This window comes from Pongo pygmaeus, chromosome 11 (genome assembly GCF_028885625.2).
Source record: "Pongo pygmaeus isolate AG05252 chromosome 11, NHGRI_mPonPyg2-v2.0_pri, whole genome shotgun sequence".
Taxonomy (NCBI): Eukaryota; Metazoa; Chordata; class Mammalia; order Primates; family Hominidae; genus Pongo; species Pongo pygmaeus.
The window spans coordinates 125,935,132-125,952,389 of NC_072384.2; the positions used below are offsets into that span (position 1 = coordinate 125,935,132).

The 17,258-nt window shown below is 35.8% G+C and overlaps 1 protein-coding gene across 3 annotated transcripts in view; it reads left to right on the plus strand.

Moving 5' to 3' along the window:
- Window positions 1–4,089: 4,089 nt before the first annotated feature.
- Window positions 4,090–17,258, plus strand: part of NYAP2 (neuronal tyrosine-phosphorylated phosphoinositide-3-kinase adaptor 2) — a 329,537-nt gene continuing 316,368 nt past the window's right edge. For 2 of the 3 annotated variants that reach the window (XM_063648002.1, XM_063648001.1), the window contains exons 1-2: window positions 4,490–4,622; window positions 12,433–12,670. In XM_063648002.1, coding sequence (XP_063504072.1) covers window positions 12,450–12,670 — 221 coding nt within the window. In that variant the 5' untranslated portion in view covers window positions 4,490–4,622; window positions 12,433–12,449. Of the gene's footprint in view, window positions 4,623–12,432; window positions 12,671–17,258 lie in introns of all 3 variants that reach the window. The other variant, XM_054478860.2, reaches the window with a different exon arrangement.

Below are 17,258 nucleotides of genomic sequence, written 5' to 3' on the forward strand. Positions count from 1 at the left end.
TTTCTGAAATCTTTACTGGAAAATATCTGTTGGACAAAACAATGGAGGGATGTTTGGATCTATTCCTACATCTCTTGCCAGGGGAATATTTCATTTATTGCCAGTTTTCCCCCTTGGCACTATAAATGTAGATTTTGTGTGTATTATTAGACCATAAATCTTTTACTTTTTCTTTCTGTTTTAGCTACTGAGTATGCTGGATCTTGGAGCACCCATATCACCATCTGCTGCCCCACAACCCCTAAGTCATATGTATGACTTCTGTCGACATCTACATTGTTATAGGCAAAAATCACGAGGAGCATATGGTTTTCATTCGACCAAGACTTTCATTTCACGCTATTACCAGAAGGGTTAGTAATCCTGATTGGATGGGAAGGAGATTAGCTTTTTCCTTAGTGGAATAATTTCATTTTAACAGAGGGGTCACCTTCCTAAGCTAAATGTGAAAAGAATAATAGAAAGAGTACAGATCATGGAAAAAAAAAACTAGAAAGGCTTTGTGATAAATTTTGATATGACTTCAGAGAGTTCATCCTCACTTCATGTATTTGAATAAATCCTTTAAAATTTAGGTAACTAAATTATTCTATTTCAATTCTCACTTTTCTCATTTACATCACTTTTATACAACAAGCACTTTCCACCATCTGGCTGATGTATAGAATAAGAAGCATTTTCAGGGCGCTGACTCTTCTGGTCTATCCAAGTTCATTGAAGGGACCTATTTAACCCCCAAAGCATCAAACTCTGTTAATATAGTGTAACCAAAAGAGCTAAACTCTACCCTGACTAAAGAACTTTAAAAGAAATATCAAGTCATCAGGTAGCTCAATGACTTCTTATTGACATCAATAAGATGTCTATTCTATTCAATAGAATAGAAATAGAATAGAAACATCCATGTATTTTATAAAGATGCACAAGAAATAAACCAATGCATGAGTATAATTTGAGCTTTTTAAATATCTCTATACCTTTATTCCCGATATGAGGATTTTTAACTTAAATTTTGTCCAACGCACTTTTCTCCAGATACTATTGAAATGAGTAGAGGTGAGTTCTGCATTTGGCTCTAAGATGACTTGCAAGAGTAAAGATACTTTGCTGTTTCATTCAGTGAGACCTAAAGTAGTTCTGGGGTCTTTCTCAGCACGATCCTCAAAGGTTTTATAAACTCCTATATGCTAATATATCTCCAGAGAATATATTGCCCTGTCAGTGACATTGACACCTAGAATGAGGAAAGTGTGGGATTGAGAAAATGGGGTTGGTAAAATGTGATGATTCTCAAGCACTATTCTGTAATATAAAGAGAAAAAGAAAGAAAAAGAAAAGAAAGGCAGGGAGGCAGTAAAGTAGGAAGGAAGGAAGCAAAGAAGGAAAGGAGGAAGGAAAGAAGGAAGCGAGGAAGGGAGGGAGGGAGGAGGCAAGGTAGGAAGGAAAGATAGAAGAAACAAAACAAGGAAGGAAGGAGGGGAGGGAGGAAGGAAGGAAGGAGGAGAGGGAGGAAGGAAGGAAGGAAGGAAATGAAGAAAAAGATATATTTTCCTAAAGTTGAATATATGAAACTTAAAAGACCATCTATTGTTATAAATATGCTTTCTCTATTCTAGTATAAAGATTCCTTTTACTTTTGAATTTTTGTGGTAAGGAAATGGCAGATTCTTCATTTTTTATGCTTGGCAACTGTATGTCAGCCTCTCCTCACTTTGTTTGGATTATATTGGTGCATGAAGTCAAGGGGACTGAGAACCACTGTACTGGTCAAAGATGAGGAGACCTGCAGTGAGCCCAGGGACCTTGGGTCTTAATCCTAATGAGGCAATAAACGTGAGCTTGGAAATAAATCAGTTTACTTATCTTGGTAGTGTTTTTCTAATATATAGAAATGGGCTTTACACTAGAGCTTATTCAAGCTCTCTATAGTTCAAAATATAGACCCCCAGAATGGCAAAATTATCAGTCATGATAAAGTATTTCCATTTTCTAAAATGTCTGTCAATAATTTTTTTTGTAAAGAATTTTTTCCACCTTTGGTCATGTGCTGAAAGACAACATCTATGAGAACACTTCACTACCAAAAATAATGGCACATTAGTAAACCTCTTGATCACAGTGTGGTGGCTGTTACTAGTTTATAAGTGGTGCTTGAGGCACTTTTCAGCAATGTGCTAAGTATTTAGAACCTTCATAAGGCAGAGAGAGAGAGAAGGAAAGGGAGAGCATTGGAATGGGGGAAGAGAAGATGAGAAAGGTGTGGCCTCTTCTCTTCCTCATTTGTATTTCTCCTCCTTCTTTTCTTTTCATCTATCTAATCTTGCAGAATCCTTCTTAAAATTAAACAGATGTCCTGTTCCAACCGAAAGCTAGATACACAAAGACCAAGAAATAAGTGATGAGCTTCAGGAATGCACTTCAGAACATCTAAAATAGAACAGCTTTATAGTAATGTAATGTGTTGATTTTATTTTTCCCCAGGTACTTACAAGTTAAAGAAATATGATTTAAGAAAATTATAGCACAGTCACAGGTGACATTTAAGAATTAGACAGGTGAACTTGTTTATTTTTGTGGTCTGTCGATTCATTAAAAACTAAATTCAGAAAACTATTTTCTAAGACATTGGTTATGAATATAGATGTTAAAAAACACTCGGGAAAACCAACCTGCAAGTGAAGGTCATTTACAGTGAGTTGCTGAAAAAGAATGTGAGGGGAAAAATCTACAAGTCACTATCAAATAATAAGCACATCTCCTCCCATCAAAATTGCTTTTTAAGCTCATATCCATCAGAAACATATTATATATTATTACTTTTATCATAGTGCAAAGTTAATAGATTAAAACATGTACATTTTAGTTTTTACTGAGGAGGAGCAAGTATGAGAAAAACTTTGAGCTTAATAAATACAAATACACACAAACACACTCACATATGTAAGTTGTGGTATATAATGTGATATATATGTATATATTCAGTAGAGTATTAAGAACAGAATGAAGAGAGTCTTTGGGAAATATCAGAAATAGAATGACTTTAATTTTAACAATGAGTCTATGGGAATTAATGACATACATGTCATAATTATTTTGCATCTTATTTTAGTTAAAAAAATGTGCAGTCCGAGTAAGACCTTTGTTCCACACACGTGTGTGCTGTGCGTGTTCTTTCTAAGTGGGCTAGTTTTGTTCTCATGCCATGGGAGCAGGTGGCATGAAGCTGTTTTGATGAGGTTAAAAGGCTCCTCCCCTCTCTCCCCAAGCAGCAGCCTGAAGTACGTCAGCAGTAATTGTGTGCATGGCTCGGCTGTGCAGGGAGGGTGGAGGCAAAATTGATATCAAATAAGGGTATCAAACTGAGATCTAGATGTTCCATTTAAGTTGTTGCTCATTTTCATTAGCCACGCCAGGGGTGAAATGCTTATAACTTAACCATTCTCTGTAGTAAGAACATTTGTTTTCAATGGATTTATATTTTTCCTCTCCATAAAGACTGAATTGGTGCTACAGTGAATATAAATGAAGGGTGTTTCTTTACCCTCTTTTCCTTTTATTATTTACTAATCAGACTTCAGGTCAGTTAGATAAAAGAGAGAGGTTCTGTTGCCTAGATGTGAGGCCTTTAATGAGGATGGGAGCCCCCAGGGAGCCGAAATCCAAAGTAGAACGATGCCGCTTTCCGGTTTCTTGCAGTTTCTTCAGTTGCTTCTCCCTTTTCCAATGGGCCTAGTGAGCAGGAACTATCCAAGGTGCTAGAACGCTGGCAGCCTTGCCGTTCAATGCAGACGGATTGCAGAAACAGAGAAGAAAGATTACTGCTTATTTCAGAAGGTAGGTTCTTTGTTTCAGAATCCCTGATTAATCAGCAGCAGCTTCAACAGACTAAGGCAGCTGGAGAGGAGAAAGAGAAGCAGGAAGGGAGGGAGTCAGGGGCAGGGAGGGAGGGAGGGAGTGGAGGGAGAGAGAATGAGAGAGAGAGAGCTGGTTGTCACGGGGGAGGGACTATGCCACAAGCTGGGCTGCTCCAAACCTTCTGTATGTAAGTGGCAATGAGAAAGAGCATCTTTTTGGCTGAAAGGAGACATTTAGAAAGGATGTTTCTGATTTTTTGTTTTCATTTATTTTTGTCTTCGCAGAATATAATCAAATGAGGTACATTAGCCAGCTTGGTGATTGCTTCTGGTCCTGTAATCATCTGTGTAGCAAAGTGGGTAAAATCATTCAATTTCTTCCCTGCTGGACCTGGAAGGAGAGGGGCTGTGTGTTCATCCCCACCCATTAGCTATGCCCTCTTTTCTCCGAATGTCGATTTAAGGAAGCAAGCACCTGTCTTCCGCCACTGCATCTTCCTAGCAAACTTTAAAGGCCATTTTATCTGATAGGAAGGACATCAAGAATGCTCTGATCTAGTGATGAAGAATCTGGGAGTCGACACTTTTCCCATCCAGACACAATGCACTTTAATTGAAGAAACACTGAGCTGAACTACAAGTCTATTTCTTATGGTGCTGGATTACTCCTACAGAACTGCCCTGAGATCAACCGTGAGAGAGGGCTCTGACAGATACAAGTCACCTTCTGGTTATTGCACTTAGCTCTCCCTGGGGACTTAAATTTTGGTATGTATCTCATTTTTCAGATTCTCTAAGCATGCTAATCGAATCCAGCACTAAATAGATCAAGCAATCTGGTGATAAAATGGAATGGATTTTAGTTAGGGATACTTAATGCTGAAGTTTGCATGCCTTATTAGGTGGAGCAGAAATAAAGCCACAGTGAAGGCATCCAGGGCTTTAGTGAGCCTGAGGCTATTTTTACTCCCTTACCCACTTAGTTACATTACCATGGAAATGGTTAAACTAGATTTTCATTAGTAAAATAAGCCATGTTGAATTATTAAAAGCATCGAAAATGTTTTCCAGGGTATTAATTGGCATTCAAGTTGTGCATGCTAGCTATTTATCCGCTATTCCATACCATAAATATTTTACAACAGTCTCTTAGCACATTTGTGTCAGCAGTGAGAGCCCAATTTTACATTCTCAGGAAAAAAAGACACAGTACCCTCCAAAATTCAAAACTACCACACAAACAGCAAAGCCGACACTGCTTCTTCCTGACTGATTAGACATAAACCTCTTTGAGAAACATTTTTTAATACTATTCAACGTCAGAAAGATTTTATTAGCCTCATCACAATAAATATTTTCTGTAAAACTTTAGGTGGACTTGTTTTACTTGGGACATGTTCTTATTTTGTTGGGGTGTCTCCGTCCTAATTTTTCCAACAACTCAGCAATATTTTAAATACAAGACATGTGGGTATTTCATATCTGGAAAAACTGTTACATAAAATAATATTTTTCACTATCATTGGGAAATACTAAAGTTCTTTTGGTACCATAGAATTGGACTTTTTTCTAAATATAGCCAAAAAATAATGAAATTCTGAAAAGCTTACATGATGTAGTTTTAGTCATTTTAACATCCAAGCATTTATAACCAAGTAGTGTGGAATAACAAATATAGAGAAAGAGTGAAAATTAACTCTCTTCCTAATTCTTCACATTTTAGACAATGTTCCCATTTATTTAAATATTGTCAAGCACTAATTACACAAATTAATGGGAAAATGTGGTCCACAAATGCAGAAATTATTTTGTTTTCCTATGGAAAGTGCAACATACATGAGCCAACTCAGCAAAGAAAGGGACTATGTGAAGGACATAGACAGTTTAGAGAATAGTGGAAACAGACCAGAGGAAAATATTGCAACTGCACAAGGGACAGTGGAGAAGTCTGAGGACTTGAAGCATCAGTCAAGTTTAGAAAGAGAAGTGTAAAAATCCTAGACACCAGAAGGTTGGTTATTGTTTAAAAAAATAAATAAATTATAGATTCCCAATTCAATTAGATGGTTCCCACTGTAGCTCCAGTCAGCAATTTATTAGACTGACTACATCTACTTTGCAAATAATGCCTTGTAAGCATCTGGAACCATTTGGCCCAAGCCTCCAAAAAGTATCTCAGCCACTGGCATTTTGCATAAGTCTCCAATATTAATGGAAATGTACAATATTTTTACACCATGGGCAAACAGCACCATGACAACCTGGAAGATGAGGGGGAGATACCAATTCATCATGCTACTGCATTAACACGATTTATGCCTATCTTACTCATTTTGGGAAGAGAGATAGTGGAGAAAAACTCACTGCAAAGTAATCTGCTTTCTGAGAAAAAAGCAATCAGTGTCTTTGTAGTCACTTTAGCAAGCTTTCTTGGTTGTAACTTCAACATTTCCCATTTTGGGCAGAACAGCTGCATTTTGATGACACTGAGAATGAGAAAATGAGTGTGACCATTTGTGGAGTAGGGAGTAGGATTTCAAGCATAATCAAAGTGAAATTATAGGAGTAATGCTTGACAAATTATAAGATTTTATCAGAAAAAAATTTTGACATGGTTTACATGTGTTATGGGTTATAACCGGGCTAGTCTGATGATTTGGTCCTATGTGAAGTCAGCAAAGTTTAAATATTAATTTGCATATGTATTTTACATATGTATCAGAAGCCTGATTATTTAAATACTTACATTTTCATACACAATGTGTTTTCAAATTGGTTTGAGTACACGCAAAAGTTGTAAAAGATCTTTTTCTCCTGCTAAACAAAAACAACAAAAAATAGTCAAAATTGCCTTGGGAAACTTTTATTGGATCAATACTACTAGAAAAAAAGTAGGATTCTCTACCTCAAAGAGGATGCAATGATTGGAGTAGGAAGGAAACTCAAATCTTAATAACTCAAATTCTAATAACTTCCTCACAACATTGAGACAGGTGTGGTTTAAAGAGCTCAGAAATATATAAAGGTGGAGACCAGAAAACTTCTCCCTCTGCAAATAAAATAAAAACACGAATGTGAAGTACAATAAAAGTAAAATATTTAGGTTTCCATCAGGACATTTGTTCCATTCTGTGTATTATGTTCTTCTGGCTGGTCACAAGTAGCATTATAATAATCGCACAAAATAAACTATCTTATTATAGCTATAAGATTATCTTGTAGGATTAACTGTGGCCTAAAATTAAGGAAGCTTCTCATAAAGCTCCAGGTATTAGGATTAGGAAGCCATTCTCTCCCAAAACAGAGCCTTTTCTCCCTCCACTACTTAGTATATGTAGCAAATAACCAGATTAACAGAGTTGTCACAACTTTATATCTTGGAAAATAAAAGTTTCAGATGGAGAATAGCTCCATATCAGAAATTCCAGATAAATACCTTAATAAAAGATAAAAGGACCTGTGCCTATGAAGGCTACTGGACTAACTTACTCAGATGATACTAGTACCTGTAAAACTCTGCTTTTGGTAAATGGAGATAAATTGCCCATTGGAAGGCTCTGCCTGACAAATCAGTGTACATGTCCATTCTAGTCAGTCCTTATAGAGTTAGAGTGGTTGATATCACAATGTATGAAATTATACTCATGAAGAAATTTGCTCTGAAGCAAAGAGAAAAGAAATGCTTAACCATGTATGAGAAGGAAGATGGCATGCCTAATATTTATCTGACTCTTTGTACATCCTTGATTCAACAATATCTTGGAATTAATCAAAAGCCCTCTATACCTTGGGGAACTCAATCTTGATATTAGTTGGTGCCACATTAAATACCCTCTGGTAGATTGAGACCACACACATTTGATACCTTAATTTACAATGGGAATAGCCCACATAAATCTATAATCTTAGTTTGATTCTTTTGCATACACATCTTTCTCAAAAATGCTGCTTTTTTTTTAAGCTTCGGAACTAAGGGTCACATAGTGTCTTAGCTTCTTGACTTCTCTGGGTGGAAGCAGTAGCAGGAAACTATAGAAAAAGAAAAAACGAGTCATTTTTTAAATGTTTTAATGTTTCTATGAGTTCTATTTTGACATATCAGACTTAGCTTATGCTCCACATGTGTATATAATGGGTAGTTTTATTTCAGTGGAAACAATTGTAAAGAAATGGAATGTTACTTTCAGCTCTAGGTTCAGCATTGGTAAAGTATAATGATGGCCTTGCACAAAAGAAAATAAGAAAATGGTTAACTCAATAAACAGTTAAATGCTTAGTATTTAACTTATGGTGAGAATTAAACCAGTTTAATTTGGTGCAATTTAGCTGGGTGGAATGAAATTTCAAATTTTGGGAAGTGTCACAGTATTATACAAAGTGATCTTTGTGAAGGGTGTGGTCAACATGATGTAAATAACAAAGTGAAAGAATAAAATAAAGCTGAAAAATTAACCATACAGCTGTGTGAAAGCCAACATCTTTAACTTATATTAGAATGGTGATGATTCTAGATACAGTAATCTAAAAACTTAAACAAAAAGAGTCTTTTGTGAATGCAGAATACAACAGTGGAGGAAAGGCAGAGAGGGAGGATGTGAAGGTATCTGTAGATTGTACAGGAAATCTGATCTTGGTCATTTTAGGTGCTTTCCCAGGAGTGTCCCTGACACAAATTTTAAATGTTGGCCACAAATTTCAAGGAATGCACATACAGTGTTGCACTACTTGTATCAACATTGTGCATTGCCAAGAGAACACATCTGTCTTCTAAATGAAGACCATGGATGCTTGTTTTCAGCCAATGCTCAGGGAGCAGGGAAGGGGCTAAAATATCTAATTTGTTTTGAGCAAAAATGGCAACAGACTCAATGAACTCAATTAAAGGGGATGAACTCAATTAAAAGGGATGCCTGTAGAAAAGCCAGAGTTCCACCTTAGTCTCACCCACTCTGTTGTCACAAATACCCCATGCACCAGTTAATGGTCCAGTAAGCCAGTTTCCCTTACTTACTGAGACAGAGCTAAAGATGCTACCTGGAGGAGAGGGGCCATTTGCCTCTTAACAAATAGGGTCTTCTAGGATGCTGACATAGGATTAGATGTTCAAGGCAAGTCTTTATAAAATTCTTGCATACATAATTGTCATTTAAGGGCCAGATATAAACTTGACTTAATATCTAACAGTCAAAATGCAGCCAAGTTTTTGATGGTTTACAACATACCTTATTCAGTATCTATCTTAGGTGTAAATATAAATTTCTGAAAAACAAAGAGATTTATGGTTGTACTTGTCTGTGGGTTCTCACTGCTTTGAATTGGTAGCAGTTGTAATGAAGTAGACAATGAACATAAGGTTCTCTTTTCTCTAGTGAGGCCATGAATCTATTTACTCATAGTTCAGTTGCCTGAGAAAGACTTTTGGCTTGGAAGGGTGGAGACCTAGGGTTTGAGAGATGGGATGAGCTTCGTGGTCCATATGTCCCAGTTTCTTTATTTTCTAGATGTGGACAATGCGGGACAATGGTTATGTGGGGCTGTCCATATAGATTTGATTGGGGGGAAGAATGTATGAACTCCTAACCTGGCCTCCATTTACACATTTACACATGCATGTTTAAGGAAGTTGCACTACAATAAACATTGTACTCACCTTTGTTTCAAAGTAAAATTACGTTTATCAAGGGGTTATATTATTATTAAATATAATTCTAGCCACATTTAAGAATTGGGAAACAGTAATGTTAGTGACTATAAATTATAGTTAAATTTATGGAATACTTTTATGCATTTCTAACTCAATACTCACAACATGAGTCTATTCCAACCACTTTTTTTTTTTTTAAGTGGAAATTGAACTTTAAAAACAGTAATTAACTTGTACAAAGTTTTAGAGCTAGAGGTACCTTCACTGGGGTTTCTAGGCCATTCTGCCAGCCTCCTTATCCATGCCCTTCAGGACAGCCTCACAGCCTCCTCAATATTAAAAACTATTATACTTTTTACATGTGGACAAGTAAACAAAGAAGTATGATGTTTAGACATTGATAGGGCCTGTGACCATTTTCGGAGACCAAACACGATTGTTGAAAAATATTTCTTGTTCACCCTTAAAAACAGAGAAAATAAAACATGTATGACCAATTAGTGAAGTCCACCTAAATCAACACTAGTCACAAGAATTGAAATTATTTATTTATTTTGCTCTAACACTGCCATGAAGACATCTAGAGGGACACAATTCTGCCTTCATTAGGGCTTTTCATAACACGTGCTCAGCAAATACTTGAAAAAATGAATGGTCATGGAATTTAATACTTTTCTAGAATTAGGTGGCAGGAGCATGTGTACAAACATTTATTCAATTTTCATTACTTTGAAGTTTTACTAGATGTGATGGTTCATTTTCATCTCAAAAAATTTGATCTCCTTTTTGTTTTTAAAAGCATCTTTCTATAGTGTAAATACTTTATAATATTATTGGTTAATAATTTCTCAGAACAAAAATAATTTAAATTCCAGCCAATTTGAAACACCACTTAGGAAGGTAATTAACTTTCAGAGGTAAACAAATAACCTTGTTGATATTTGGAATATATAAACTGCGTAGGAATCTCTGGTGTCATTTTGGTTGGAGGAAAACTTAAGGAAAAAAAATAAAACCTTTGGGTAATAATGCCTTATTTAATTGGGAAATATACCATTTTGCTAGAGGGCAAAGAAGGAGTGATCATCTTCCAGCCGGAGGCATTATCTCTAGAATTCTTGTAATAGTGACTTGGCTTGCTTAACTTGGGTAGAATTAATTGTCGTGAAGTTATGCTGATCTTTTTTATCCAGGCACTCCTAGTGCTAAAGTCCTTGGTAGAAGTGAATTCCTGACAATGGCAATGCTTTAGCTCTCAGAATCGTTTTCTTGTATTTTTCCCCAAATTGCAATCATTTGTAGCATGAATTTACTATTCTTAATGTCCATCATGTCAGCATCTAATCTGATGGACTGATAGTAAAATACAATTCAATTACACAGATAGTTGGAATTAAAAGGCCATTTCATTTGCTAACCCATTACAGCTTAACATAAAACAAAACATACAAAAACTTAACATAAAAATCAAGAGTTAACAAACAACCTTATCTAGACTCCAGTTTCAATAATTTCTTAGATAGGAGAGAAAAATCCTTAAATTCAGGATGGGTTCCAAATCAAATATGGATTGACTGGCAGCTGAAATGCTAATAAAGTCTGATGAGAAGTAAAATTTCCATAGTTATTATCCAGGTTTTGGAACATGATTATACCTGTAAAAAAATCAGAATGAAAATTATTTGTAATCGAAAAAGTGAAAGTCTGGGAGTTTTACATCAAATAGTTGGGCTGATATTTTAAAAATATCTTTCTAAGTCTTGTAAAGAAAGTAAAACCTGCAAGGGAATTGATAACTTTTGAATGGAGAATTTTTTCCCCTTGTTAATTGACTTTGCTTTTGGTTTTTTAATCTGACTCAATTATACCAGTTTCTTGTACCACAATTAATATGCAATTAGGACAGTAAGCCTTCCTTCCATCCATCTGTCCATCTACCCATCTAGCCACACATATCCATTTGACATTACTATTGCTGCCAGGTCATACTTTTTAATGATAATGTTAGCTAATAGTATTATATACTTACTATTGTTGAACTTTGTTCTAAATTATTTACAGTCTTCATCTCATAATCTTCACATCAGCAGGAGGTAGGAGTTATTACTAGCATCATTTTACAGTTGAGAGTAATATATACTAGTTGAAATTCCTATGCTTTTTTGTTTTGTTTTGATTTAATTTTGGTTTCTCAGTAATCCTTTCTGAGGCTCAAGTTTTGAAAACTTCATGTAACAATGAGACAACAGTTGTCAATGCTTGAATTACCAGACTGGTCAGGACTAATGTGGTCCTAGTGATCTATGATATGTTAGTTGTTGTATGAAGGCATTATGGAGGAACATTATGGAAAGAAATGAAGAGTTAAAAAGGATTCTTTTCTGGACAAGTTATATTAGAAATGTGTTTTTCTTTTACTACTATTATATTTTGCATACATAGTTCAGATTCATACATTTTAATTTCAAAAACTAAGGAAAACACATATATGTACAAAAGTTATTTCCAAATAATTACATCATTTTACTTGAAATTGAACAGAAAAGTCTTTATGGCAATCAGAAATACATGAAGCTTGGATCTTATATACCTTCTTTGTGTGAAAACACATTTTAAGAAACAAAATTATTATTGTAATTATGCAAACCAAATGTTTAACTTTGCATACAGTATTTACACCTTCCCATCATCTTTCAGTTCAAGAGCTTTGGCCTTTGTCCTGCTAGTGTTGCTGCTTTGAGAGAAGGTTTGCTACTCAGGTAGCACTTATTTAATATTTACTTCAAATATTCTGGTTGTAATTATTCTAGTGAGATATTTTCTCCAATTGGATTTGGCCATAATCATTGGAGTTTTGAGTTGTTAGGGATAATAAACAGCACCTTGCTTTTTTCCCCACCCTGGATAAAAGTAAAATGTGTTCTCACCCTGCAGGCAGTGTTCCTCTTTACATGATATCCTCCAAGATGATGAGTTCTAATCCTGAGGAAGACCCTTTGGACACATTTCTCCAGTACATTGAGGATATGGGGATGAAGGCCTACGATGGCTTGGTTATTCAGAATGCATCAGATATTGCTCGAGAGAATGATCGCTTGAGAAATGAAACTAACCTGGCCTATTTGAAAGAGAAGAATGAAAAACGCCGAAGACAAGAAGAAGCAATAAAGCGGTAAATATAAATAAAATTATTTCGAGTTTTGTGCACATGAGAAAGTCCGTGAGGGCTGCTAAAGTCGTGATGTTGTCACTTGGTCAGAAAAGGTCTTCCAGAGTCAGTTAGACTTGGTGAGAGCATATGAAAGTGACCCCTCAACTATAACAAAAACACCACCCACCCTGCCAACAGCATCCTTAGCTAACAAAAGTTATTTCCTTGTGTGTGTGCATATGCAGCTACAGACAGATGGGGAAAAGTTCAATTTCCTCTGAACAAAAGCTCATACTCAATAACCTCTTGGCAAAGATGCAAGGGAACACACAAACCCTTTAATAGCCCAAGATTGATGAAAATCCCTACCTTTAATGGCCTTTGGTTATAGTTCTTACCTTTAAATAGAGCTCATCTTCTTTCTAGATTATGGCCAAGACACATCAATAATTATACTTATGTGAGCCTCTGAAGGCAGGTAGAATCCTCACGGTGTGCTCTCCCTATGCAGACTTTTATGGCTGTTAAATTTCTTGTTTGGTACCAAGCGCCACAAGTTTGTTCAAACGGAATTACTTTTATGATGCAAAACCTACCAGCTACTAGCTGATGAGCCCCAGATGGCGGCCTTCCAAATTGAGGTTAAATTTCCTAGAGCACTGACACCAAAAGAAGAATGCATATCTTTTGATTTTTTAAAAAGAATGTTACAATGTTTTCAGTTTGCATGTGTGTGTGTCTTCTTGTGGTACAGGGAGACACCTGTGTCAGATGGAGTCCTGTTTCTTCAAATAAAGTTCATTTACTAAGTGCAAAATCCAGAATATAGGGACTTAATCCATATCAATTAGCTTGATAACTGAATAATAATAATATGAAAGATATTTTGATGGTTAATTGGGAGATTTTTCATCTAATCTGGCATTAATACTTTTGCTTATCATCTCTGAACGCTATGATTTTTAAAAAACCAAAATGTTCTCTTAAAATGAATTGTTCATGCTTATAAAGAAGCTAGGTAAGATCACACTACTCCAATAATTTAATTAAAAATAACTTTATGGAGAGAGAGAATGATTTGAAAGCAAAAAACTAGAAATAGAAAGGAATGGTATACAAGATTGTTTTAAAAGAGAAACCTTTTTTCTCTAGACTATTAAAATGAAAATGTATTATCAGGTATAGAAATTGCATAATTGATCAACATTTTCACAATTGCATGTATTTGTATTTGAAGTCAACTAATTTGTTGTTGAGGACTATGTTATTTTGATTTCTAACCAATTTTAACTGGTATCACAATTCTTTTCTAGAGTGTATAAATGCCTTCTTAGGACATTTTTTTTTTTCTGTGAAGTATTTTTGATGGACATTTTTTTGTGTGTGAGCATTTAACTTTAGTTTTATGAATCTGAGTTTTCTAAAATTCAAAATACAACGGATGGCCTACATGTTTTTGAAAGTGACTTCAAAACTCTAAAATCTGAAGTTTGTAATCTTGGCATTAAAACTCAATAATAAATCCTTTTCTAGAAGCATATAAATAAAATTATTTTCTGGATCATTCCATTAGCTTTTACAGAACACCCAAAGTGTGCTTATTACTCTATTACTAGCTTCTGTATTTCATTAACAAGCTTCAGTAGATTTCTATTTAAAGATTCATAGTTGTTAAGACAACAAAAATGGCTAATTTTTAGGTGCTTAACTGTCAAGTGTTCAAAAAGGGGCATAACCTCAGAGAACTAAAGTCCAAGGGACTTAGGAACAGAAATTTAGGTAGATGGAGACACAGCAAAACCCTGTCATTACATAATAAGTGAGGTCTAAGTAATCCATTTATGTGAACTTTGAGTTGATTCCTGCTAGTCTGATAAAGCAATATTTTTCAGAACTATGTTAATAACATGCAAGTAAAGATAACTCAGATCACACATTGAACTGAAGAAGTCTTACACGATCTGGAGACATTCACTTCTACTCACCCCTTAAGCAGAAGATAAAATTTTAGTCCTACTTGAGAATAGAGCAAAAGACAGAAGTACATCATTTTGTTGTGTCCTAACTGTTGAGAGATAACGTTGGTTTGCATTGAGAGGATAGCAGTAAAGGTGGTGTAAAATAATCAAATTATGGGCATCATTTGAATTTTCTGATTGACAAGATGCAGTAGTTGAGCAAGAGAAAAGAATTAATTAGAGGTGGCTCTCAGGTTTGTTCTGTTGTTGTTTTCTACTTTATTTTGTTTCTACCTAAGCTAGTAGAATGATGTTTCCATTTAATGCAACGGCAAAGACTAAAAGGAGAGCAAGTTTAGGGTAACTGATGGGGGGACAGGAGCTCAGCTTTGGTATGATGATTTTATGAAGCCTTTTAAATGTCCAAGTGGAGGTGATGGAAAGGCAGTTGAGTAAAGAATCTGGAGCTATGGTAGAATTCCAAGCCAAAGGTACAAATGTGAGAGTTGTAGTCTATAGATTTCACCATCATGAGCCAAGGACTTAAATTTAAATAGAGATGATAAAAGAACCCAGGATTGCCCCCTGGAGGCACCTGATTGCTCATATGATAGGAACAGTGGAAGAATTCAGTAAGAACGGTTAGTGAGAGGGGAGGACCACAAAGGAGTGTGATGCCTTAGAGTGAAGTGTCAAAAGCAATTAAAGAAGAGAGAGACATTTGGCTGATACATCAAATATGTTGAAGCCTAAGAACTGACCATTGCTTTTTACCACATTTGTGTTATTAATAAAAACAATTTCGTTGAAGGGCTGGGAACAAAACTCAATGGGATTATGTTTGCAACAGAATGAAAATAAAGGATTTGAAGCGGAATATAAATAATTATTTACAAATAATATATTTATTGTTTATAAATAATTTATAAATAATATATTATACTATAATAATATTATATTATCATTTATATATCATTTATCACTGCAACCTCTGCCTCCCAGTTTCAAGCGATTCTCCTGCCTCAGTCCCTCAGCTGGGACTACAGGCATGCACCACCATGCCCAGCTAATTTTTGTATTTTTAGTAGAGATGGGGTTTTACCACGTTGGCCAAGATGGTCTCGATCTCTTGACCTCATGATCCGCCTGCCTCAGCCTCCCAAAGTGTTGGGATTACAGGCGTGAGCCACTGCTCCCGGCTTTTTTTTTTTTTTTTAATAAAAATTTTGTTCCTGTAAGAAGGGAGAAAAATCAGCATATTTAAAATGTGGTTGTGAATGATTACTGCAGAAAGAGAAATATTGATGACTTAGAGAAAGGGAAAAATTACTGTTAGAGTGTCCTTGAGTAGGTAGGAAAAGAGGCGTCTAGAACATTTTAGATGGAGCACGGACTGCTCAGCTGTGGTAAGAGGACAGATGCCACATTATGTGGATGAATATATAATGAATGAATGAAAGACTAAAAACTGGCATGAAAAGTCCCCAAAACTGGTTCTCTAAAGTCAATATACAGATTTAAATCAGGAGCCAAATTATGGAGGTAAAATTTGTGAAAAACCGTCAGAGCAGCTGAGAATAGTAGAAAAAGAAACAGAAAGGTAGAATTAAAGAACAGTCCCTTCTCCCTGTTTCTCCAAAAGTTTCTGTACAGTTAAAGCTGCCAAGTGGAGAAGAGCTGGAGGCTTGGGTCTAGGATAAGCTCTAGTCGGAAAATAGCGGGCTAGGAAAGTAAACCAAGATGGAAGCCTGTTCCATGCCTGCACTGCGGAGGCACAGAGGAATTACTCCCATCAGGACACACTCAGACCTCACCTCAAAGACAATCACAGGTAGAGACTCAGATGGCAGCAGGAACCCTGATCAGGTGCACACGTGGGAGACAGTCATTTGTGGGCCATGCCTCAAACCTGGTGAGGTCAATCATATCTCAAACACTATTTTATTACTGTCCTCACAGTCAGCACATGCACTAGGATTTGAAAAATGTAGTGTGTGTCTTACTATCTAGAACCTTCCTTTCTTTCCTACTCTCCCTCCCCCAACATATTTTTCTAGAATTTTAATTTAAAATATAAATATCTTTGGAGGGGGCATAATACTAGTAAATCTTTCTAGTTGTTGAGATTTCTCAAGTGTCTTTCTTTTCCAAAATCAGGACCCACGTACAGTGTGAGGACAGAGATAGTATCTGGATAGGTAAGGGAGGAAGCTGGAGAGAGAAAAGTGAAACAGGCCAAAAAAAATAATAAACAAATAAAAAATAGGACAGGAGGAGGAGGCTAAAGTCCTAAACCTCCTTACGATGGACTGGCGTCTGTCCTGCTGGCCTATTGTTTACAGTTAGAGCTGTGGAATCTCAAGTGATCTAGTCTCAGTACTCATGGTAACATCCAAATTCAATTTTATTTGATTCATATAGTGACTGGATATCTTGGAGTTCTGACAATTTAAAAATAATAACAGTCTTTTATTATTTCCTCAAACTACAATTTTGGAATTGCTGCCATGTTCTTAATAAAAAAATGTGTTTTTAATATTTTGAGAAAGTCCATAGCAAGATCCTAGTCACACTGGCATTTTGGGATTCCAGGGATGGTGAAAGATACAGAGGACCAGCATCTAAACCTAACACGTTTTAATATTTTTAAC